General features: G+C 26.8%; 1 protein-coding gene across 1 annotated transcript; it reads right to left on the reverse strand.

The window, feature by feature from the left end:
- Positions 1–221: 221 nt before the first annotated feature.
- On the reverse strand, positions 222–20,446 carry LOC145836398 (uncharacterized). Its single transcript, XM_082944200.1, has 29 exons — positions 20,320–20,446; positions 19,899–20,056; positions 19,317–19,464; positions 18,897–18,946; positions 18,437–18,564; positions 17,377–17,512; positions 16,731–16,784; positions 16,431–16,481; positions 16,193–16,255; positions 16,071–16,088; positions 15,287–15,322; positions 15,185–15,220; positions 14,332–14,502; positions 14,024–14,074; positions 13,817–13,888; positions 13,694–13,747; positions 8,442–8,486; positions 8,138–8,272; positions 7,335–7,418; positions 7,034–7,105; positions 5,769–5,862; positions 5,604–5,609; positions 4,172–4,377; positions 3,609–3,754; positions 2,671–2,815; positions 2,292–2,469; positions 1,918–1,953; positions 1,008–1,070; positions 222–636 (listed from the first exon to the last, which is right to left on the reverse strand). Exons 1-29 carry the CDS (start codon positions 20,444–20,446, stop codon positions 608–610), a joined length of 2,592 nt encoding a protein of 863 aa, XP_082800326.1. The 3' UTR covers positions 222–607.
- Between the last annotated feature and the right edge of the window lie 5,143 nt (positions 20,447–25,589).

Genomic DNA, 25,589 nt, shown 5'->3' on the forward strand with positions numbered 1-25,589 from the left:
TAAAAAATAGTATTTTATAACAAAAAAAAGTCAAATAAATATAATCTTAATATAGTTTTGGAAGAATTAATTTAAAGTATATTACAAATAAATATATAGAAAGGAAGATATGAAACGGGAAAACTAAAAAGTGTATCATTAAATTAATTTAAAATAATTTAAATTTGAAAAAAAACTAAAGTTATTAGAACTTTCGGCGCTTTTCTTTGAGGTTTTTTTATACTTTATAAAAGTCATTTGTACGTATATCTAAGTTGTAGACAGTGACTAAAATCTATAACATAAAAAAAATATTGCGAACAGCAATAAATCATTTTAAATAACATAGCATAGTAGAAACAAGAATGTTTATGGTGTATAAAAACATTTTTAATGATAAAGTAAGTTTGTACTTACAGCGCAAAAGCAATATATACGTAAATGTAGCAAAAGTTTAGCAAAGTGTTATTATAACGCACTTTTTGATAATGAAAAAATAAAAAACAAATAGTAAAAAATCTGAGCCAAACTTTGAGGAGAATTGAAAATGAACATTGACATACATTATATTTAGATCGAAAATTGTTTTTATTTCAGATTTATGTATTGATATTCCCAAACATCACCTCTATTTACTATTTTCGTAATCTAAATACTCTGCAATTAATATAAAAGTAAATGTAATAGTTTTAGTTGCTTTTTAAGTTCAGAAACTTGTTTACTACTACATTTCATTATCATAGTTATAATTGCCTTTTGCATAAAATACTGTGTATTTTAATTTTTAATAAACTATTATTGTAAATTTTTTATTCTTTAGTTTACTTGTAACTTAAATTATTTTAGCTACAATTTAGAAACAACTTACTCTATAACAAAAATAGTTTCCATTTTTTAAACTATGTCAGAAATATAGTTACTTGAGTATTCAAATTTCATTTAAAAAGCTTTAAGCACTAAATCAAAAGTTGTTCTATACAAAAACTGTTTTAAATTAGTTAAATTTTGTTTCTTGATAAAAAACAAACCTTCATCATCATTAAAACGGTCATCCCAACCTGATCCATCCACCATAATTACCTTCTTCTTTTCTTTTAATAAATATTTTTTATTATATCAATATACATAATAACTTCTTTTTGTTTAACTCCATTTATTATAATATCTATATAATTCATCCTTTGTTTATTTTAAGTACATATTTGTTAATGTACATATTTACCTCTTTACTTTCTTTAACTAAATAGTAATAGTTTATTTATTTTACTTTAAATATTTTTTTATATTTTTTTTAGTTTTTTATTGTCTGTTAATACATAGTCATTTCTTTTTTTTTTCTTTTACTAAATGTTTTGTATTATATTTATAAAAATAAATGCATTTTATTTTATTTTACTAAAATTTTCATCTTTTTAATAGACGTAAGTGCTTCATTCTTTTTTTTCCTTGATAATATTGTTATAATTGTATACATTATTGCTTTTTTTTTTTTTTTTTTTTTTACTTTAATACATAATTAACTTTTTTAAGTTAACATTTTTGTAACTTATCAACATTACAGTCTTATTATGATTTGAAAATATATTTTATTGTCAAAACATACTTATCACTTCGTTTAAATATATAAAATAAAACAACTTGTTAACCTTTTTTTACTAAAAGTTTTAATATTTTTTTAAATGCTGTATTATCATTTATAAGCTTACTTTTTATTTTAAAACCATGGATTACTCGTAGCCAAAAGAGCTTACAATTAAAAGATATTTTTTTCTAAAGAGCATCATTTGTTTATCATTGTCGAAAATGCATTTATTGAGTTTTATATTTTATTTCGTAGTTTCATTCAACATAGTTGTCGAATTAATGTAGAACAAATTTATAAAGTAAAAATCTGACTCAAAAAGTCGGATGGCCGTTTTAGTTGTGATAAAAACTCACCTTCTGGAGCGACAAACCTTCCGTATCCTTTTTCAGCTGAAAATTAAAAATGCTACTAAAGTTTCAAACGTTAAAAACTAGTACAAATCATGCAGATTATTTTTAAACTAGGGATAGCAGAAAATGTGGCCCGCGTCATTATTTTTAGTAGTAATTAAAAATTAGTTTTAGTTAAAATTTGATTTTTAAACAACACGTTTACAAATACTTTCTTATTTTTTGTTGCGATGAAGCTACAGCCAGTTGTTTTTTATAACTAACTTTCATACAAAAAAAATATTATTTTTTTAACAAAATTGCCTTGCAAACAACTTTTTTCAGTAATTTAGACAAACGATGCCTTTTTAAACATGTATAAACAAGTGAAGGCAAACCCTCAAAGAGCTTTTCGGCGACGTCAATGCACACTCTCGCGGCAAACTTCTCGATGACGTCATAATCGACCGGAAAGTTGCTGAATCGTATCGTCTCTGACGTCATTTCATTGGCGAATTCGATGTTTGGTTCGTCGCCGACCGCCACAGTGTAAATGTGGTCGAAACCTTGGCGGACCTTTGGAGTAAAACAGTTTTATATAAGAATAAAAATTGTATATGGAACAATGCACACTTTAGCAGAATATTAGTTTATGTTGTTATTTAATTAATTAAACCCACTTAACGAAAGACTTTTATAATAAAAACTATTTTACAAAAATATAATATTAATTTTTTTTAGACCACCTCTTCAAGTTTAAATCGCACGAAAACAAACCTTTTCCACAGAATCCTTGTTGACATCACCAGCTGATTTTCCGTGGACAACAGATACCAGTATCTTGACACTACCTTCCCTCACCATGTACTTTAAGTTGTCTGCAACAAACTTGACTGCTTTCCACGTGTTACACTTTCCGGTGCTGTAATCGACAAGCAATAGTATTATAAAAAATTAATAAAAATTGAATTTTAATTTTATACAGTTATGGAAAAAATTTAAAATTTTTAAACTAAGTAATAAATTTGTGCTCCACCTGGTAAAATTAAATAAATAAAAAACAAATAAATCTTTTTAAAAGCAGTTAATAAAATCTAATATGTAAACTATTATAATAAATTATGTAAATAGAGTTGTGCAAATTATATATTTTATTCACGACCGGTTTAGTTGGCAAAAAATTTCTACCTCTTCAACGAAATAAAATATTAAACTGCAAAGTCGCAATTTTTTGCCACTGAAACCGGTCGTGAATAAAATATTTAATTTGCACAACTCTATTTAAATAAACTCTTTACATTCAAGTAAATTGAGCATTGTTTTTTAGTTGAGCAAATAACTATATAAAAAGTTATGTAAAAATAAAATAAATAAAAATTGAAAAGTTTTATCTTTGATCCTTGTGATACATATATAAAAATATTACTAAAAAAGACAACTTGAAAAGTAAAAAAAATAAATGAATAAAAAATATTTTATAAGAAAAAAAAACATAAAAAAACAACTGATATAAGTAAAAATAATATTTGCAAAATTAAGGTTCAGACCTACGCTTCACGTGACACATGTTTAAAAATGTTGTATAAAAAACTTACATAAATTAATAAAACAAAATAAAAACTTAGGTTTAAAACTGTATTTGATAAATTATATGCAAAATATGTTATAAAAAAAGCTATTCATAAAACTGACTTAATGTTAAAAAACGCAATAACCTGCCAGGCACATGGTACATCTGTTCCCGAATGTACTCAATACTCTTGTGGTTGATGTTTTCGCTATTCAGTGTTCGGATCATTCCTTGAACTTCTAGGGAGGCGAAAAGCTGGGAAGATCTGACCACTGCGACCGACATTGGAGTCTGTAAGTTTTTTTTTTTCTTGTTATGTTTGCATAGCACACATATACATCATTAGACAATGAACTGTGTTTTATATGCTAATGTTAGTTTTAGTTATAAACGAATAGTAAAATGTAAAGCTTAAAAACAAATGTATCTATTAGCAACATAACAGTAAAAATTTGCTAATGTAAACATTGAATAAACATTAAGTCATGGGTTTTCAAATAGCTTGTTTAAATAAAAACAAACACTTAACTTATATTTTTAATAGCCTTTATCATACCTGACACCTCTTTAAAAAACTGATATTTTTGCTAGAAGCCTAATAATAAATTAACAACAACCTTAACAACCTTTATGTAAATACTTATATATAGCTTTTTATATAGGACACTAAAATAATAATTTCAATTTAAGTTTGAATAGAGTTTGTACCTGAAAGCTGGTCGGGTTGAAATCGTTCATTAACGCCACCATCCAGTTCTTCATGTCCTGGAACGTATTTTCATTTGCACTACTGTCAATCAGGAACACAAGGTCGATGGGGGATGTAATCTGACAACCAGGGAAAGGTTGGGCGGGCAGCATGCTGTATTTGGGTGTTGCGGCTTCAGTTGGTTGCGGGGTTGTTTGCACGCCGTCTGTGTTTTTTCAAGTATGACAAACAACTAGTGTTAAATAAAGTATAAAACTTTGATGATGCTTTTTTAAGACATTGCAGCTTGTATTTGCGAGCCTTATGCAAGTAACTTTTCAACTAATTTAGTTAAAATATATTTTTAAAGAATGAAATTAACTAGTGTTGGTTACATGACAATTCAAATTCGAACAACTCAAATTCCGACAATTAAAATTCTTAGAAAAAAATTTAAAAGACTATGTCTCAAAAAGTAATACATATTTACATGTTTGAAAAAAAAAAAATACATATGTAGATCTTATTAAAATCTACACGCCACTTTTTCTTTTATGCAAAATCATAGATATTTGTTAAGATATTTTATAAATAACTATGTTTTTTTCTTGATTTAAGCCATAACTCAAAGAATATTTAATGTTTTGCAAAAAGAAATAAACGGCTTGCAGATATTAATAGGACCTACATATGCTTTTTTTTTGACAAATACACATTATTTTTTATTTGTGGCCCTTACAACTTTTTTTCAAGAATATGAATTGTCCGAATTTGAATACATTGTGCACTTTCTAGTGTTTTTACCTTAAAACAACGCAAGCTGTTTGTAAAAATATTTTAAGTGTCCAAACAAATATATGTATTGCTGTACACTTGTGACTTTAAAGAAATCGTTAGTACTATATTTATCTTTGTAAAACTTTTATTAACTAAAAAATTTTAAATTTGTAATTTTATTGTGCAAACTAAAATCATAAAACATAAATCATACTGTAAAGTAAAGTATAAATACGACTAGTATTGGTTAAAGCATAACATTGTTGTAACGCCTTTTTAAAAGATAGTGTGTTTATGTAAATGGCATTTTGGTAATTTTCCAAGTAAATGTGATCAATAATAACGATTTAGTTATCGCAAAATAAGAGATAGTTAAACTAAACAAAGTTTAAATTTTAGTTTAACTAAAATTGTAAATTTGTAATATCATTTGGTTAAGTTTCCAAACAGAAAATCATTGATCGTTATGCTTTTTTTAGATTGATTGTTTAATCAAGAAGGCTTATATTTAAGTTAAAAAGTATAATAATTGTCAGCAGTAACAATGTTGAGGTAAAATAGCGTCAATTTTAAAAAATACTTTTTATCGACAATTTGATATGTTAAAAAAGAGAACTCATAAAATTAAAAACTAAAAAATTTATTATTAACTCACGTATTCCAAGTAATACTTACCGCAATCTGCAAAAAAAAATAATTTGTTTACATGAAGTATTAAAACAGATCAGAAATAAACATTAATAAATTATTAAAAATCCTTAGCAACACTCTTTGCAAAGTTGCAACAAAAAATAATTTTTTAACGTAATTTTTTAAAGAAAAAACAAATCAAATAAATACTTTTGTTTATTCTTTCTAATACTCGTTGCAGGATTTTTTCGCTGAGCTCTTCAACGTCTATCTGGTCGCAAACACCCGGTTCGCCTTGTGGCCCCTGATATTTTTTTTCTTATATTTTTTTTTTATTTTATATACTTTTTAATAAACTTAAACACTCTTCGAGAGCAAGTTGAATATTTTGTGTATGTTTTTAGTTTCATATGCACAAGACTGCTTCACACGACAATCAAAAACAAACTTTGTAAACAGTGTCGTAAAATTTTTCTCAGATTTGATGAAGACATATTGATTATAGTCGGTTTACAGTGTACTAACTTGTTCATGAGTTTTAAAAGTTACATAAGTTCAAGTGCAAATAGGGTTATTGAAGTTATACAACTTTCATAACAACTAATCTGCACCGCAAGCCCATTAGTTGTTTATCTTCAGCAATGTTTCAGATAAATTCTAATGGCCGCATTTAACCTTACATTACTTCTGAACTACTTGTGGCAAAAAACAAACAAATCTGTTTTGAAAAGAATAAATTCAGCTCTGTTCAATTAAGTGTTCATCTCAGTTTAATTTCATAGTTATATTAAATGTCAAATACTGCTTGCCAGCCCATAGTGCGGTGCAGTTTAGTGCTTTTTAAATCATGGCATTAAAATATATTAAATTTGCCGAAATAAATACAAGTTTTGCATTAGACTTAAAAGCTTCTAGAATTGAAAAACATGAACTTTTTCTTTATCGCGTGTAACTTGAAGTACATGAAATGTTGAAACATTAAACGAAAACTAACATAAAAATAAGTGTTTAGTTTTAAGCTTAAAATGTTTTTTTTTAATCTTTAAATTGTAAACTGATATCGTTTTATCATAGTGCGCACAAAATTGTCCTAAAACCAAACTGTAAAATACCATAATGTTAATATTATTTAAAAAAACGAGTGTAAGAAAGAAGTTAAGCCGGTATTTTACTTATTACGTTACAACAGTTTCAAAGTAAAAAAAACACGAATAGGAAAATTTGAATAAGTGTAAATGCATGTAACATCGTTGTTTACCAATAATTTTGAATTACAACAACTTATTTTAAACCTCTGTGACGTCACAACAACTAAAAAAACTTGCTTAACTTCTTTTATTTTTATACAAATTTATTAAATATATTTTTTATTATTTTGTATTTTTGTTTTTTTTGTTTTATAATATAAGTGTTTCAAATACGTTGTGACGTGATGATCAAACTATTTTGTTACAGAATAATAGTTTAAAGCAAACCCTTGGTCCCTGGACACCAGGACTTCCTTGGAGGCCATCGACACCATCAATTCCTGGACTTCCTGAGGGACCCTGAAAAATAATAAGTATGATAAACTAATTATTACTTTTGAGTTGGTTTAACAGATTTTAAAAACTTGTTTTGATCATAACTCTTAGTTTTGTTTTTTCAAAGTTTAACACGTTATACTTAAACACTTAACAAGGACTTTTTTTATAGTTTAAACGTAACTAATGCATCTTAATTCTATTGCTAAAAAGCCAACTATTAACTTTATATAAACTGTAAAAATTTAATTACCTTTTCACCCGCAGCACCTGTGGGGCCTTGTGGTCCGGCAATAGTTGATGGCTCACCTTTTTGTCCTTTTTTACCAAGTAGTCCCTTTAGTTTTATTTTTACACTGTAGGTTTTACATTATAGATCTGGAAACACTTGTTTATACAAATAATTATATACAGCAATTGTGAAAAGTGTATAAATTATTAAAAAATAAAGTTATAATTAGCAAAAACTTACGCTTTAATTAATTAGCACTAGACTGCACCGCACCGTCAACTACAGCAGTTTACATGACATTTTGGTTTGGTTTCTCACGAACTTTTGTTGATTGTCGTGCGGTGCAGTCTTGTGCTTATTGAGTGATTGCAGGAAAAAACTCAGCTTTGTTGACGTAAGCAAAAAACTAATAGTTGTTTTAAGTATAAATCAACATATTTAATTGTGATAAGTGTCGTTTCGTCTAAATTTTTAAAAAAATCAGCTAGCCTCACCGATACCCAAAATTTTCAGAAACAATAAAGTTTGCATGCTTTGGAAACTCTACACTGCATTAAACGAATTTAATTGCATTATTTGTTTAGTAGTAAATCAATCACCATTTGTCTGTTAGCAAACTGACACAATTTATTGTAAGTGTTCGAACGGTGCTTGGTTTATCACTATTGAGTTAAATAAGATTTAAAGTGTTTTTTTTTTAACGATACCGGTAGCTGTCATACCTTTGAAATTATATGAAACGATGATTACCACGGTGATTTTTTAATTTAAAAATAGAAATAAATTCAATTGAAAAACAATAGAAAAAAAATCAATGTTTGTACCTCTCGTCCAGGGATTCCCTGTTCACCAGGCTGACCTTGCGGTCCTCTCACACCCTGATCACCCCTCTCACCCATATTTCCGTCGTTTCCTTGGATACCTGGGTAACCGCGGGGTCCCTGCGAACCTTGCGGGCCCTTGAAAAACAGTTTGAAGTTAAAAAGTAAATCGCTGGGTAAAACAAATGTAAAACTTATAATCATGTTGCTTTGTAAATACAACTTTCTTAAAAGTAATTAGTTGTTTACAATCTACAAATTGTGCAAATTACTTATAACTTTTGAAAATTTATATAAATAAACTCACAGCTTCACCATTTGCGCCATCTAACCCAGCTGCTCCCTGCAATCCCTGAATAGATAAAATTTAAATTATTTTCTCACAGACTGAATAAGATTTTATCATAATAGTCAGTGCTGTCAAAAAACGTTTGAAAAATACATCATCCGTCTGGTATATTGTCGGTCAAGTTTTTGTGAATTGAAAAATTATTGCAAGAATTTTTCACATATAAACAAATAAGATTAATTTAATTTTTCGAAATGTATAGCATGTTAACAAGCTATATCGCTGTTGTATGTTTATTGCGAAGTAATACTTGTAGTTTAGAATAAATTCACAGTAGTTCATCACTATTTCTAACAACAGTTTGATTATGAAATATGAAATAACATAAATCGTTTTATTTGAAAAGCGGTTTTAAATGTTCAACTATTTAGGTTATAATTTAAGAAAATAATAATAAAATAAAGTTTTTGTTACTTTTTTAGGTATTCTGTTTTTAGAATACTGTTTTGAACAACTATATTTTTTTAAATTTAATTAGTTGATTAAACTAAATTTGAAAATGAACAAAAAAAATATTTAATAATCTCCTGAAACATGAAGTGTAGATTAAATAAAATATCAATATGATAAAAACAATAAAAAGTTGTAAAAAATAAGTGTTTTTGTTTTATTTACAAGACATGTACAAGTTTCCTAGATAAACCTAAGGTAATTTATTTATCTAAATAAGCAAACTTAAATATTTAACAAACTTAAAATATAAATTTCAAAAATAGCATTAAATGCCAACTTAATTAAGCTTTTAAAGAAAACTTATAATTTAGTTTTAATACTTTTATTATTTAACATTCTGGCATAATTTAACTAATTAGATCCGTTATAAGTTTTTATGCAAATTTATCATACTTTAAATTTTCCTACTTAATTCAGCATTAAGTGGTTTATAATTTAGAACTTTTCAAAGAAGTATATTATCAGTACAATGTAAACTTTTGGGAATAAATTGTATAAAATTTGGTTTTGTTTAAACTAATCTGTTTTAATGTTTAAATGCGGATTAGCTTAATTTTTATAATTCGTTATAGTGTCTCATTTAGAAACTTTATTGAAAACAAAATATTAAGTATTTACACAGCTAACATAAAAGTACTTGTATGTATTTTATATTAAAAAAAATTTGGTTAGTGTAGTTAGTTTGGTATTTTCTTTTAGTTTAGACTAACAATAGCTTAGTTTAACTTTTCAGTTTCTTTAAAGGCGTTTTGCTTAACTTTGAAGTTTTTTATTTACAATTTTTTATGCATTGTCGTACTTATGTATTTTTTAAAAACAAACTAGAACATTAGAATTAAAAATTGGCTTTTAAATTTTTTAAAAGTACTTTTTAAATGAATCAAATTTCAAATGTATCGTGTTGAAAAATTAAATTTAATTCTACTGTTAAACTTACTCAAAACAATAAATTTTAAAATGTTATGAACAAAAGCTTTTAAAGCTGTAAAGTTTTTTGCAATTTTCAGTTTAATTGAATTTTGTAACTTTTAGAACTTATCAAAACAAAGTTAAAAATTTTTTTTTTTCTTTATTTTAAAAATTAAGTCATGATAAGTTAAAGCAAGTTTATTAAACTGTTACTGTGAGAAAGAAATTAAGGTCTAAAATAAGTTTTAATATACCTAAAAACGTTATTTTCTTTTAATTGTAAAATACCTTATTAAGTACATTAATGTATTTCAAGTTTATTCAATTTATAATCTGCTGTAAGGTCTTAAATAATAAAATAATTAATGACGAACTTTTTACAATTCATTGGAAAAGTTATATATACAATTTATTTTGAAAGTTATGACTAAATAAATATGACATAAACAAATTTAAACAAGTATTTGAAATAGTGTTACATTAATTTTTTTACAAATAATCACTTAAAACAGACATTAAATACTATAATGGACGTTTCTAGTAATTCATCACAACAGCAAAATAACACTAACAACACATGGAACAAAAGAGATGATATTTTATCAGTATTAAGTATTTCTTTATTGGTAGCTGATGTAGTTTTAGCTGGAATTTTTATTTACAAAATATTAATCAAAAAGAACCATCAGATATTTGGCAACAAAAAAACTGCACCAATACTTGACAAAATAATTTTGTTTGCACTGCTGTTATTGGTATTAGAAGCTATATTGAGTTTAAAAATGGTCTTAGTTTCTAAAAGTGTCGAAAACGGACTAACATGCTCGATTTATAATGCAGTTTTTAACATATTTAACTTTTTGATAAAAACTTTAACTTCATTCACTATTTTCTTCCATTATTACATTTGGATGAAGCAAATTTATTTGGGGTTTTTACATCTAAATGCAATTTACCACTCCGTTTTGAAACTAGTATTTGCATTCATTCTAAGTGTGGCTTTAATTGTTTCTTTTAAAATGAATATAGACACTACCTTTATAGCGGTTAACGGTATCTGTTACGGTAAAGGTCTGTTGTTTAGGAGAAATCTTGCATTCATTAGTCTTACTGCTTCTTTTCTAGTAATAGTTTGTCTTATGTCTTTACAGTGTTACTATATATTTAAGACAATGCAAGTAGAAAATGAACATAAACAAAATGAGAAGAACAAATTAGTGTTTAAAATCATACGTCAACAGATATATTTGTTTTTAAAACTTCACGTAACTATAGCACTTTCTTTATCAGTATACTTTGTGAAGAAAGTAGGATTTCCTTCAAATGGAATGATTAACTTTGCGGGTATTGGATATTTTGTGAGCTGTCTTTACAATTGTTTATGTTGTACAATAGTGTGTGTTTTTCGTTTAAAAGTGCCTAAAGGTGATGTTAAAAGTGAGTTTTTGATCATTACAAGTAAAAAACTAACAAAACTTTAAGTATTTATTTAGATGATTCAAAACATTTTTTAATTGAATTTAAAACCTTTCAAAAAAATTAAAACATATATTTGAATGTTGTCTTGTTCAACTATGTTTAAGCTTATAAATTTAAGATATTAAATTTTGCTTCAAGTTACTTAAAAGATTTTTTTTTAATTGTAAAAGTATTTTAATTTTCTATTTATTTGTTCCCTTTTAAGTCTTTGTTTTAAGAATTATATACTTTTTAGTATTTTATAAGCAGACTATACTTACATTATTTTAGTTTTATTTAACTCAACATTTTTTGTAGTGTTTAATATACTTAAAGTTTATAACTATTCAAAGTTTCATGAAGTATTTTGCTAAAGGACTATTTTTATAGCTTGTTTTATGTTTTATTACTTTGGACTTTGACTATTGTTAAATTTTATGTTTTACTAAGCTTCTTACTTTTTAACTCGATTTCCAAAGTTTTTTAATAAACTTTTAAAATTATCATTTGTTTGTGTTGTTGAAGCGACGGCTATGACAGACTATAAACATAAATTTTCAAAGTGTATCAAATATTTTCTAATAATTACTTAAATTAATTAAGTACATTACTAAGTTATGTAACTAAAAAGATCATTCATTTTGACGCATCCTTTAACACCACAAACTATAACAATTAAACAATAACAAAACTATACATATTAGTTTTTTATAAAATTGACTATAAAAAATATTTATATTTTAGTCATGTAAAACTTTTTGAAATTAAAAAAAAAATTAAAGTATAATAATTTGAAATACAGTTTATGAAATGAAAATAAATGGAGAGCATTTTATTTCTAAATCGATCTTAATGCGTTGCGATTTTAGCCAATTTTTTGTAAATAGTTAGAATCATGTTTTCGGATTACAAAAAATAAAATTGTTCATTATGCTTTTAGCGAACTAGGGGCAGGCAGGGGCGTCGCTTGGGGTGAAACGCTGGAGCTGTAGCTTTTTTTTTAGAGTTTAAGCCTTTAAATATGTTGCTTTATAAGGGCCTAGCCTCACATGTATAACCCCAAGCTACGTCAAAGTAACTTTATTTTAAAGTTAAGGAATTGAGCTTTAAAATGATGTATGAATTTTTATATTAACTTAAAAAAAAAATTATGTTGTCATGAAGTTGTACAACAAATACAGCCAAATGTGTACATGAACGTCGTTAATTTACCTGCTAAATTAGTTTTTATACAAATTTTTGTAGTTAATGTTCAAAATATTCGTAAATTTGGAGCTGCAAGCTCAATCTGTGTCAGCTGCACCTTAAATGTTTACAAGTTTTTATTACAAAAAATGTTGAAAAGTTGAATTTGGGAGCTGCATGAACTTTCAGCACCATGTGAATTAAATCATGATTTTAATTTACTACAACGCGAGAACAATAAGACCAGTTGAACTCGAGCAGAAGAAACTCGAGGAGGAATACTCAATCAAAGGCAACTCGAGCCGGAGCAATTCAAGCAGGGTAAACTCGAGCAAAAGCAATTCAAGATAAGAGAACTCGAGAAGGAAAAACTCCAGCAGTAAAAACACGAGCAGTAACAACTCGAGCAGGGAAAACTCGAGCAGGAGCAATTGAAGCAGAGGCAACTCGAGCAGGAAAAACTCAAGCAAGAAAAACTCTAGCAGGAGCAACTCTAGCAGGAAAAACTCGAGTAGAGGCAACCTCGTTTTTTTAAGTTATTTGCATGCTTTGTTTTGTTTTTTATTAATTGTTAGAGAAGTCATAAAACTAAGGTAGTAAAATTATAACTGTTCAAATACAGAAACCTACATGGACATTAATAAAAATAAAACTAGCTATAGTTGTTAGAAAAGGGTGATGATATACAAAGGTATGAGATATGTGTTTTTTTTTTTTTAATTAAATATTTTCAATTTTTTTTTCTGAAAAATTTGCTATTTCTTTATATTACCTTTATAAGTTTAATCTATTTGTTTAAAACTAGAGGACTTTTTTAATTTGACTATGTCAATCTGCAGCACCCCCATCAATTATTTTTCTAAACTTGAAAACAAATCACATTATATTGTAAGTTTGAAGTAGGAGCTAAATATTTTTGAACATCTAATATTTGCTTGTAAGCTTGAATAGCTTCAATTTTTTTGCGCAATTGTCAAACTCGCAATAAACCATCAAATTCTTTGACGACAGTTTGAAGGTTTTACATATATGTTAAAACGTGTGTAAGGCAGCATTTTTTCACCAAAAATGTATTATGAAAACAAGCGCCGCCTAAAATCATTATATTATGACTGCTGACTAATGGATTTTTTTTACTGTTATTTTCATGTCTACTTAAACAACTGATCTATGTAATATGTTCTATATAAGATATTTAATTGAACCTGTTTTCCTTGAGCTCCAGGTGGACCGCACTTTCCAGTCGTTCCTATTTCTCCCTAGAATAAAATGAATTAAATAGTTAAATGTTTCAACTAAGTCTGCTCAATTACTTTTATTAAGCTTACCTTTGGACCTCGAGCACCAGGTGTGCCTCTTTCACCAGGAAATCCATAGTTTCCCCTCTCACCTCTTTCTCCCTTCAAAAAGTACTCGAAAATAAAACCTTAGTATTGTCAATTACTTTCTTATTTGATGCTTATACTAAAGGTGTAAAAAAATTTGTAAAATTTTGTATATTTTTGTAACTTATAAAAATTGCAACTTAAAGTCACCTTTTGTCCCTCGACAGAAACGCCAGGAAGTCCTTGTTCGCCCTGGTCACCCTGAAAAAATATATTAAATAAATGTGTATAATTGTTAAATTTTATAAAAGTTCAGCGTTAGAAAAAAAAATAGATTTTTGCTTGTTTTACTTTTAGGTTAAAGTAGTACTTTTAAGAAAAAGTTTTAATTATTTAATATCAAAGAGTTTTTGATTCTTTTATTATTTGGGTATCATAATATTTAAAGTAAACTTGCTTACAGCAGTCATTTTAATTAAAGTAATTTTTTAACAAAAATTGTATTTTTATTTCCTAACCTTCCTACCAGGGGCTCCATCCGAACCGTCCTGCCCCCTCCTTCCGGGAATTCCCTGTTCACCTGGGTTTCCTGGCAACCCATCAGCTCCCCTCTCGCCCCTTTCCCCGGGAACTCCCCGTTGTCCCGGCAACCCAGCTTCACCCATGGCACCCGGTGGGCCTTGCACGCCCTGGTGAAAAAATGTTTTAGTTGTTTATGTTGACAGCGTGTAGCAGTTAATAGTTTGTGCAATATTTGTTAAATTAAACGGATTTTTATTATATAATCGTTAACTACTAATAGATAAGTTTATAAAATAGTATTAGTTACTACCACAATGAATGAAAATAAGTAATTTTGTTAACGATATTATGTATATGTTAACAACAAATTGTAAACGAAAGCGTATGTATGATTAATAATATAGGTAACATCTGTGTAGTAAAATATACAAGTAACTTTTTAAATTAAGAAGTATTTCGTTTTAAACGCTTTTAAGTTATATTTTTGAAACAAAAGTACAGAACTTTATATTATACGATTAACTTTAGTATGTTTAAATGTGTTCTTAAATTAAAAGAATAAAATTATTTCATAGTAGTTTAACCTTGAAAGCTTTAGTATTATATCAAAGTAAGGTTTTTCTGCATAAGCAATCAGTAGGTCAAAGCTTTAAACCTGTGTAACCCTACTTAACGTGAGAGATTAACTTGATTGCATTATATAAGTAAGCTATTTATAGTAAACCCATCTTAACTTATCTTTAATTAGCACGCGTCTCAAACGTGAATGGCATCACAATTCGACACTGACGCGAAGATAGTAGTTACCTTGAACTTTTCAAAAATGTGTTTGTTTACTTTCAAGCGTACCTGTGCGCCGGCCTCTCCAGTTTCGCCCTTTAATCCCTGTTGAAAGCATTCGATTGACAACTAATTTAAGCAGCGGCAAATCTTATTACAAAAAGCACTTACCGGTGAACCTGCGTCGCCTTTTCTTCCGTCTACGCCCTGAAAAGCAGTATTAAAATGATGTCTAAATAGTGTTTTTGTAACGTTTGGTAAGCGTTTGAATGCTTTGCATGCATAACAGTCGGATTTAAGTTCAATGTTTGCCGTTTTTTTTTTTGTCGGAAGTAACGTCTGTAGCATTTTGACTAGCTTTTGAATTAACTTAAAGTTACTTTAAACCTTAATTTGTTGTTGTAGACGTATAACTTCAAAAACTAAAACCAAGTTTTCATATATAAAAAATACTTTCATCAACTATTTAACGTACTTTAAAACAAATTTGCCTATTTTCTTATTTAGCTTAAAATTATTTAAAAAAAAACATACTTAGCTTAGAAGCAGTTCAGATTCTTATTTATTTATAAATCGAAAAAGGAATGAAACTGTTTTTAATATTATCATTAAAAAAAAAAAAAACTTATTTAATGAAAAATCTTTAAATTTTTACTTAAAAGTATTGTTTGTATAAATTATTTTAATGATTTGTTTTAAACAGTTACATAGAAAATTATAATACAAAAAATTATTTTATTTAAGTTTAAGTGTAATTACAAGTGTATAAATTTATTTGTTAGAGTTTTTTAAAACCAGCTAACTAATTAACTGTGAATAAACCAAAACGTATTACTAAATTTTATCTTTTTACATTAAAATGACATTTTATTGGATTAGTTTATTCACGCAGCTTAGTCTGTCGAAAACTAAAACAATAATAAAGAAAATTATAAAAATTGAATTCTCAACTCACATCGTTACCAGCTTCGCCCTGTTATTAAAATTTTATTTTCTCATTAATGAAGTTTCTATTTCATAAACGAAACATATCAATGTAATGTAGGTAATATTTGATAAATATTATTGACTTTTTACCTTGTCTCCATCTTTACCTGGAATTCCAGAGATGCCATCGACACCTGGTAAACCCCTTTCTCCCTGGAAGTATTGATGTACAAAGTTTAAATTTTTGTTAAAACAAACTAAAAATTTTTTTTTGAAATGCGTACAGTTTAATATTTTATTGAAGATAAATAATTATAATATGTGTTAGTTAAGTCACGCTTTTTATTCGAACTTTATTTAATTTCAGATAAAAATAGTTTGAATAAACCTGTACAGAGTCACCCTTTTCACCTTTTTCACCTCGGAGTCCGCTAGGCATCTATTTAAAGACTCAACTAAACACTTTTACAATAGTTTGGGTTTAGTCTGTACTTCATTTAAATTTAGAATATGTATAACGACGTTATAATTTAAGAAACTAACTTTTTAGTTACGGATTTTGGTACTTAGAGCAATAGAATATGTTTTAAAGTTTTGGCTAAAGCAAAACATATGCATTCTTAAACTTTACTAAGAGTACTTTATTTTTACAACATATAAATTATAGTATAAAACTTTATTAACTTACCTCAAAAGAACAGTTGCATTGGTTTGTTGTCTCTTTTTCCTTATTTTCTAAGCCCTAAGTAGTTTTTACATGCGCATTTAGAAAATAGTTCGTGAGATTCAAATGAAAATGTAAAAAATCTAATTAACTTACAATTATATATATTAAGGTGTGGGCAATGTTCAAACCTCAGTACGGTTTAAGCTGCTTAATTAGTTTTCGACCACAGCTCATTTTACAGTTATAAAAACTTGAATTTATCAAATAAAACTAATAGACGCTGATTAAAATTGGTAAATACAATAAGCTTAATAATAAGATTGTAATGTAATAATTTAATGGTTAAACATATTAAAACCGCTTTTTAGATAAATTTTCACAAAATCGAAGCTGCCTAAAACCTCCATGTCACATAAACATTTTACGTTCTGTCTTATATTACCCGACAAAAAAATCACCCTTAACATATTTACGTGTAAATCGAACATACTAAATATTTGCACATATATAAAAACAATATTGATATAAAGTAACTTTTTAGTTGAAACAAGGTTTAAAAAATTTTTACACAATTTTTCAAAATTTAATGTGTACCATCTCAAAAATAACTGCTTCAAAAAATTAACACAATACACGACTTGTCAATTTTAAAAATAAAAATTTTCACCTTTATCCTGTCTACCACGCTCGCTACGGACTGCGAGTCTTGCACGTTGTAAAATTTCTGCTCCTCGCCCGAATTAATCCTGGCCAGCTGCTGGAACAGTTCCAGGCTCGGGCAATCGCCGTCGTCTCGGCTGGAACTTGAAAGAAAAAAAGCGGTCACGTTCAAACATTCAACTTTGTTGTTAAAACATCTTACTGGTATTTTTGAAACTTAAGCGCGCTTGTTACACCGTGTCAACAATAGAAAGGTGAACTCAGAATTGGTAACAAGACACCGAAACTAGAATATTTGAACAAATTACATGCACACGGGTAAGAACAGACGTGTGAACATTTGTTTTGTGTGGCAATTGAATACAATTAAGTCATTTTATTTCAACGTTAATACTTTAACAGGCTGACACGGTACTTGAAACGAAATTGTTCGTGATACTTGTGTTTCACCTTTTGCTTTGCAAACGTTTTCGTAAAACGTTTTTTGGCTTACATCAGTTGTATAACTTTAAAGTTTGTTTTATATTCAAACCAGCTCGTTATTTTTTATACGTTATACTTAAATGCTGTAAGTTTAGAAAAACTTAAAAATATTTATTTGATTAAGTTTTCAATTAATAATTATTATGTTAGATATCAAACTTTAAAAAACTTGCTATTAAATAGTACTTTAAAATATATAAAAGTTATAGATTATAAATTATTAATTTTTAGTATTTTTATTTAAATGTAAGACATAAAGAAATATAATTAAAATGTTTTTTTTTGATAATTTTAAAAGTTATATTATTTAGTAATATAGGCATACACGCCGCAAACGAGCTCCAAAGAAACAAATATATTTTAAGTTTCTTTTTACAAAACAGTTTAATTTTCTTATAAAAAATTGTTTTAATGCTGTTGGCACATATTAAATACTTAAAGCAGCAAAAACCTTGATTAACGAAAGTTTAATTACAATTACAATTACGAAAGTAGTTCAACTCATATTAAACACATTTACGTTCAATACTTGTAATAGCTTCCATAGTATGTTTTTGTTTTACGCTTTATTTACAAAATAGTACCTTGTGCAGTCGCTACTTGCTGAAATCGGTATAACGACCACGTTGTTATTAGTCAGAGATTCCATCAAGTTTCTTGAAATGTCATCAGGGTTGTCATAACCGTTACTGATGGCAATTAACAGTTTTTTCTGGTAGACAAAACTACAGTTGTTTAAAACTTAAAAAAATCTATTTTAACTTTAAAGATCTTTTGCATGTTTGCATATAAATGTACAAAAAACAGTTTTAAAAGTTTAAAATATCAATTTTAAAGCACAGTATTCGATTATAACTTTTTACTGGTTAATAGATGCAATTTTTCCAAAAAAGGATATAGATAATTTTTATTTTATTGCATGCAGTTGTGCAAAAACAAAATTATTCTTTTATGAAATATAATAATATTGAAGCACATTTATAATTATAATTATTTTTATTTAAACTATACTGAAGCTAGTTGTAATTAAAAGTATTTTCTTACCCTATCAGACGTCGATTGTTCATCGAAAGTCTTTGAGGAGAGTTCAAGTACTGTGGGAAAAATCAGTAAAAGTCATTAACTATCGTTATATTCAAATATTATTACTTTTCAGTAAAAGCTTACACTGTTATTAACGAAATTAGTTTTAGATAATGTTTGATAGGTTTGTGCACAAAAAAAATCGTATGCAGTATTTGACTCCTTATTTTGTTATTATTGAAAACTGCCTTTTTTATGCAATAAAAGTCTCTGATTGTAAAGACAGCAGTAGTAACTATCTGAAATGGTCTTGTAAATAGTATTGGAAAAACAGAATTTAAAAAACTAGCATATTTTAATAAAATTTATATTGTATTGAAAATTATTTTACTATGTAATACTATTCTTGAAAGAGATTATATAAACATAAATAATACCTACCGTTGTTCATATACATGTTTTCCGAGTAGCTTGTATAAGGCATCTGTCTTACTTTCTTGATAACTTCACCTGCCAATTTTCTATTATTACCTGACTTGTAGCTTTTGAACGATTCGAAATCTACCGGTAACGTCGCTTCGTTGCTGAACTGTGACAAAGTTTTTAAAATATTTATTAATAAATATTAAATCCTAATAAGTATAAAAAAATTTTTAGTATAAATTTGAACTAAAAATTTTAAATAAGTACTAAAACCCAAGAAAAAATAAGCAAAGCAAATCTGAACTTAATTACGTTTTACTATTGTTAGCTGAGTAGTCATTTAATTATACAATTTGAATATTATCTTCTTATAAACATTTTACAATGTACTTCTTTAAACTTTTAAGTTTGAAATTTAAAAATTATTTAACTATTTTAATAAATATATTACATAATTTAAAAATGACATTAGATTAAGATATAATTTCAAAACTACTTTAAAAGCAATCAACAAGTCTCTGAAAAGTTTGCTGTTTAAAATAACATTTTTGTTCGTAATTTTTTATACAAACAGACAGATCAAACATTCAAAACACTAACCTGCATGAAAGCAATTCTGACTTTTTCGCTTCCGAGCCCGATCTGCCGGGAAATGCTCTTGACGGTTTTGCTGACGTAAGCAATCAATTTTTTGTGCAATTTTTTCGAACCTGAGTTTGTATCAACTGCAATGACAACATCCACCGCTGCTGATTCAGCTACAATTGTGAAACAAAAAAAATCATTAGTTTTATTTTTGAATTTTCAATTTGTACCTAACATTTTGAATTGGTTTAAAAACAAAATTTTATGCATTTTCTTAAGTTGTTTAAACTTAAGCGAAGTTTATTCAGCTTAAGTTCGTAGTTTTTGCTTTTTTTAGATTTTATTTAAAATTAAACGTTACCTTTCTAATGGTACACATGGTTCTTTTTGTATACCAAAAATTAAAAATTAAAATATTATTAACAACAAAACTAACACGAAGAACTGCTGAAATCGCAAACACACTTGCTGGTCACCATCGGCTTCGGCACCTCTCTGGTTGTCAAATCCGATTGAGCGCATGACAGCAAAGCAAACAACGCAATTAAAACAGCAACTTTCATCTTGAAACTCAAATGACTGATTTATTTAAACGACTAGCCTGTTTGAATGACTTGATGTAAACAACTTGACACGACTTGCAAATTAGATTCTGACTCATGGATTTTCACCAATTTTTTATTTCAAGTGAGTCAAAAAAAAAAAAAAAAACTTAAAAAAGAGAAATAAAAAGTAAATTTTTAAATTTTCTAAACAACCTTTTTACAATCTTTAAACAGTCTTACAATTTTGAACGGTTTGAAGCTAACTAAACATTTCGGTACAGATTAAACAAATTTATCAAAAGTTTATTAAAAAATAAGCATGACTTGGTGTACGGAAAAAAGTTTCTGACTCATTTACAGATAACTTTTAAGTATGCGTAAACGCAAGAGTAAAAATAAATAATTATGAACGTAATGAGTCATACACTTTCGAGGGTTGAATTTCTACATAACATTTCGGTACAGTATAAACAAGCAGTTTAAAAAATACTTAACGTTAATCTCTGTTTGCAAACTAGTATCTGACTCGTAGACAGATACTCTTTGAGCTTACGTGAAGCTAAGAATCAAACTTATACTGTTTAGTACAGTAGGAATTTCTAAATTTTGAACAGTTGAACATTATACTTGGGTAGATTTAAAATATTATTTTTTTCAGTATAAAAGCATGTTTAACAAGTTTTCAATTGAAAATTGTTGACTTTTTATTTTGTAAAACTATACAAAATTCTTATAAAGTAACTAGTTTTCAATTGTACACTTATTAAACATATTATTGAATTCTTAAAATATATAGTTTATTTAATATGTATCGAAATGTAATGTAAATATTCAACCGTTTAAAATTGTTAAATTTGAAAAATAAACACCATAAATTAACTTATTATCGATAACGAAATACCTATGAATTTTAGTTAATATATGTTTTAAATTAACATACATTAAATGTAATAGCAAACGACTACGTGCCATTTAGCTGAAGATAATACATCGCTCAAGAAACTATAATGGACTATAAAAGTTTCTACCTAGATAAAAGTAAAATAATTAAGGTGAGAAATAAAAGTTAAGTGCTCGAAGAAACGTGAGTGATAAAATGTAAATTGGTCGAACAAACGGTATAATTGTACTTGAAGAGCTGCTTAGCAGTGAAATCTCGGTAGTAGCAACAAAACTCTGTTCTGAACGTATTGTCATTTTATAACTCAAGATATATATATATATTTATAAATATATTATAACAGTACAAAAATTCTTAGAAAAGTTATATCACACAATCAGTACGAAATACTGTAATCAAGTCAATCAAAAACTGTACAGACCCTTTGTCAACTATTTATCAATAATCTATACTTTATTTTACCAGCTTATTGAAGAATTTTTATTAAAAAAATATATATTTAATGTTTTTTCATTATGGCACACCCGTACAAATTTTAAATCAATAATTAATTATAATTTTCGTTTAATCTTTTGATTTTCAAATAACTAAAAATATACACTTCCAAAAAATCTTTATTAACAACTTTGTAAAATAATAAAACCATTGTTAAATTTAATTAGAAACTTACATAACCTCACCAGCATTTCAAGAAAGTTTTGTTTTTAAAGCGTTAGAAAATTTAGTTATTTTAAAAACTTTTGAAATCTTTGCAACACAACCGTACTAACTTTAAATCGATCTTTTTTTTTAATTAATTAATTTTGAAAAAAATATAAAGACCCTTTGTCAATCGTTTACATTTCCTTTTACCGGTATTGTTTAACGTTGAAAAAATATATTTCAATATTTATTATTACTGCACACCCGTACAATTACTTGTATTTATGTTTAAAGTATATTTCTTTTAATCTTTTAACACGCATAATAATGAAAGTTCTTTGCTAATCATGTATCAACCATTTAAACTTCACCTTACTAACGTTTTGAAATCTTTACATTACAACACAACCGTACAAACTTTACATCGATCTAACTTTTCTAGTTCTCTGATCTTTTTTTGCTGAAAAACTACAAAACCCTTCGTCACCCGTTTTGTTTCGGGTTCCCAGGCTCTTATATCATCGCGTTGCTTTTTTCTTTCTCGCCGAACAACTGCAACGATTGGCAAACTTGTAATCGTTTTGGTTTTCCACACCCTTTTACATTTTTATTGCTTTGTTTTGTTATTTGTACTGTAATTATTTTTGTTATTGGTTTATATTTTGCATTATTTTTGGTTTGTTTCTTGCTAGGGTAAATTATTAATTGAAAAAAAAGTTATGTTATAAAAATTTTATATATCATTATAAAAACAAATTTAAGAAAATATTAGTTTCGGTTTTGTAAGTAAAGTGTTACATAAACACAAAAACGATAATTTTTTTAAAAAACGTTATAATTTATAAAACAGCATTTAAAATAACAACTCAATTCCTTTTAAAATTTTTTTATTAATTTTTCGTAATTATTCTATAATTTCTTTATAGCTCTACTTTTTTATTTTTTGGTCAACTTTTAAATAGTTTTTTTATTATTCTAGCCTTAGTAATGTTTTTTATATGCGAACACTAAAAAAGTCAAATTTCAGTTGAAACCGCAAAGTTGTTAATGAATAAATTAATTATACACAAATTCAAAGTATAATAAAAACGTATTATTAAATGCTGTAAAAATTATAAGAAGATTTTAATTAATTTTATTGTGGTTCCTTCGCACTCTCAGCTTTGCTTTAGAAATAATTATATTTTTATAAAAGAAGTTTCTGATTTGGACATCATCAGTTAAATTTTTCCACTTATTAAATTAAGAACTCAAGGTCGCGTTTGCAAACGTTTTTGTGACTCAACCTTGGCTACCTACGCTGCCCATGCCGATGGGTTCTCTTGGAATTTAGCACTGGATCAAGTAGTCCGCCTAAAAAATGACAAAAACACTTATTAAAATACTATAAAACTTTTAAAATAATTTTTTCACTGAACTTATATTTACAAATATTTATTTCCTTATCTTAATATTTCTTTCCTACTAAATTATTTTTTTAAATTAAGCGTTTTATTAATAATTGTAAATTTTCCGCACCTTTAAACAAAAAACCACGCATTGCCACTGTCGACGACTAATCTGCTGTACAACGAATCTTCTAATTAATAATTAGATGATTATTAAAGCAGCAAAAATCTCGTAGAGACGCTTAGGTTTATTTTGATCGTGACAAAACGCCTTCGAACAATTACAAAAAATATAAATATCAATAAAATCTTGTATTTATGAAATTATTGCTGTTTAAACTCGAGTTTAAGTTTTGAATTACTTAGTTATTTAAAATTTTTTTTTGAGTTTATAAAGATTATAAAGATTAGTTATTTTGAAAAAGTTTATAGAGTTATTTTTATGAATACAAATAGCTTATCATGATTTTACTTTAGAAAATAAGTATGTATTTTAGTAGAAATCTAACGAAACTTATTTTAGAATGTTAGTATGCAAAAAATTGTTTACAATTTACATTAGCATATAACAAAAAAATATATGACAAGACAAAGTAATACTATATTTCTGACTTTTATAAAATAGAAAAGTAAAAATAATAAAGTTAATGAAAAACGCCATGTCTCAAGGTTAAAAAGTTGTAAATGATCTTTTATGGAAATTTCAAGACATTTTAAATATTACATTAGACATGTCGGCGACCTATTTTTAGTCGTATTTTTAAACATTTTAGAGATAGTATGGTCGTTAAGCTACAATTTAAGTACTTTCTGATATTTATAAGTTAGAAAGTATTAAAATTGTAGTTTAATGACCATACTATCTCTAAAATGTAAAAAATACGACTACAAACAGGGCGCCGACTTGTCTAATATAATATTTAAAATGTTTTGAAATTTGCATAGAAGATCATTTAGAACTTTCTAAACTTGAGACCAAATGTTACAAGAAAACCTGATGTTTTGAAAACAGTTTGACAAAGTATGTTCAAAGAAATACTTTATTAGTTTCAAGCTTTCAATTATTTTTTTTAAAGAAAAAACCTATTGGGTGATTTAGCAACAAAATATTTCACTAATGAGTTTTCTTAAAACATGACATTTATAAACCTTGTGCGAATATTTGGCTACATTTTAAACATCAAATAAAATTTTTACATGTCAGATTGTTGTTTGATTAATTAAAATTTCATTCTTTTATCATCAGTTATCTTACTAAACTTTGAACTAATAGTGAGTCTTAAATTATAACTTAATAATTTTAAAAGTTATTTTGCCGGGTAGAAATAGCTACTTATAAAAGTAGTACTTAAACAACAACTTGGTATTTACAAACGCTAATAAAGGTTATGACAATTTTTAGTTATTAAGAAAAGTTTGACTAAAAACAAATTAGTTCAAAGTGTTTCTGAACGCTTCATTTATCAGTTCCAGCAATCACAATCATGAAAAACGTGCACCATTAGTTTAAAAACTTAAACTTTTATAACCCGAGACAAAGTGATACTACTTTTCACATTTAATTGAAATGTACGGCTTAAAAATATATAAAAATAGGTAACAGAAAGATAAGTTCAAATAAACTGGACAAAATTTGATCAACCTTTTTTATTTAATGAATTATTTAATAATTTACATAGAAGTCATTAAAAAACGCTTTAAAACTAAATTTTAAAAAAATGTTAAAACTTTGTCTATGATAAATTACAACGTTTTAAAACTTTTCATGACACAAGGCAAATTAGTACTATTTTTCAAATTTAAATGACATATTTAGTTTGAAGAAATCGATATAACAAAAGAATAAATTTGAAAATACTTGCAACTTACGAATACACAAAACAAATTGATAACAAAAAAATAATAGTGATTGCATATTATTTTTTGGTTTGTCTTATATTAGTAATTGAAAAAAACTTTATTATACTTTTATTGTCTGACTTGGTACCGAAAATTTGTATACAACTTGTTCTATACTTCTACTAGTTTTCTGCAAGTAAGGAATCTGAAATTGTTGCGAGTACCTTTTTCAATTTACCATTTTTACATTTAAACTCTTCAGATCGCGATTGCAAACAGTTTTGAAACTTTATTTTGGACTACCAACGTTACTTAGGCAAACCGCATGATCAAAATGAACAGGAAAAAGCGCTCAACCGTCGTTTTATGTCGTCATACCATGACAAGCCTT

This window comes from Thalia democratica, chromosome 5, assembly GCF_965202585.1.
Source record: "Thalia democratica chromosome 5, ktThaDemo2.hap1.1, whole genome shotgun sequence".
NCBI lineage: Eukaryota > Metazoa > Chordata > Thaliacea > Salpida > Salpidae > Thalia > Thalia democratica.

What these genes read in the sequence shown, in the direction of transcription:
- LOC145836398 (XM_082944200.1), bottom strand. Translation starts at nt 20,446, where the DNA reads ATGAAAGTTGCTGTTTTAATTGCGTTGTTTGCTTTGCTGTCATGCGCT. An exon ending in AAAAGGGTGACTCTGTACAG is followed by an intron (nt 16,256 to 16,430) that starts GTTTATTCAAAC and finishes CAATACTTCCAG; the next exon opens with GGAGAAAGGGGTTTACCAGG. An exon ending in CGCCGAAAAGCTCTTTGAGG is followed by an intron (nt 1,954 to 2,291) that starts GTTTGCCTTCAC and finishes TTTAATTTTCAG; the next exon opens with CTGAAAAAGGATACGGAAGG.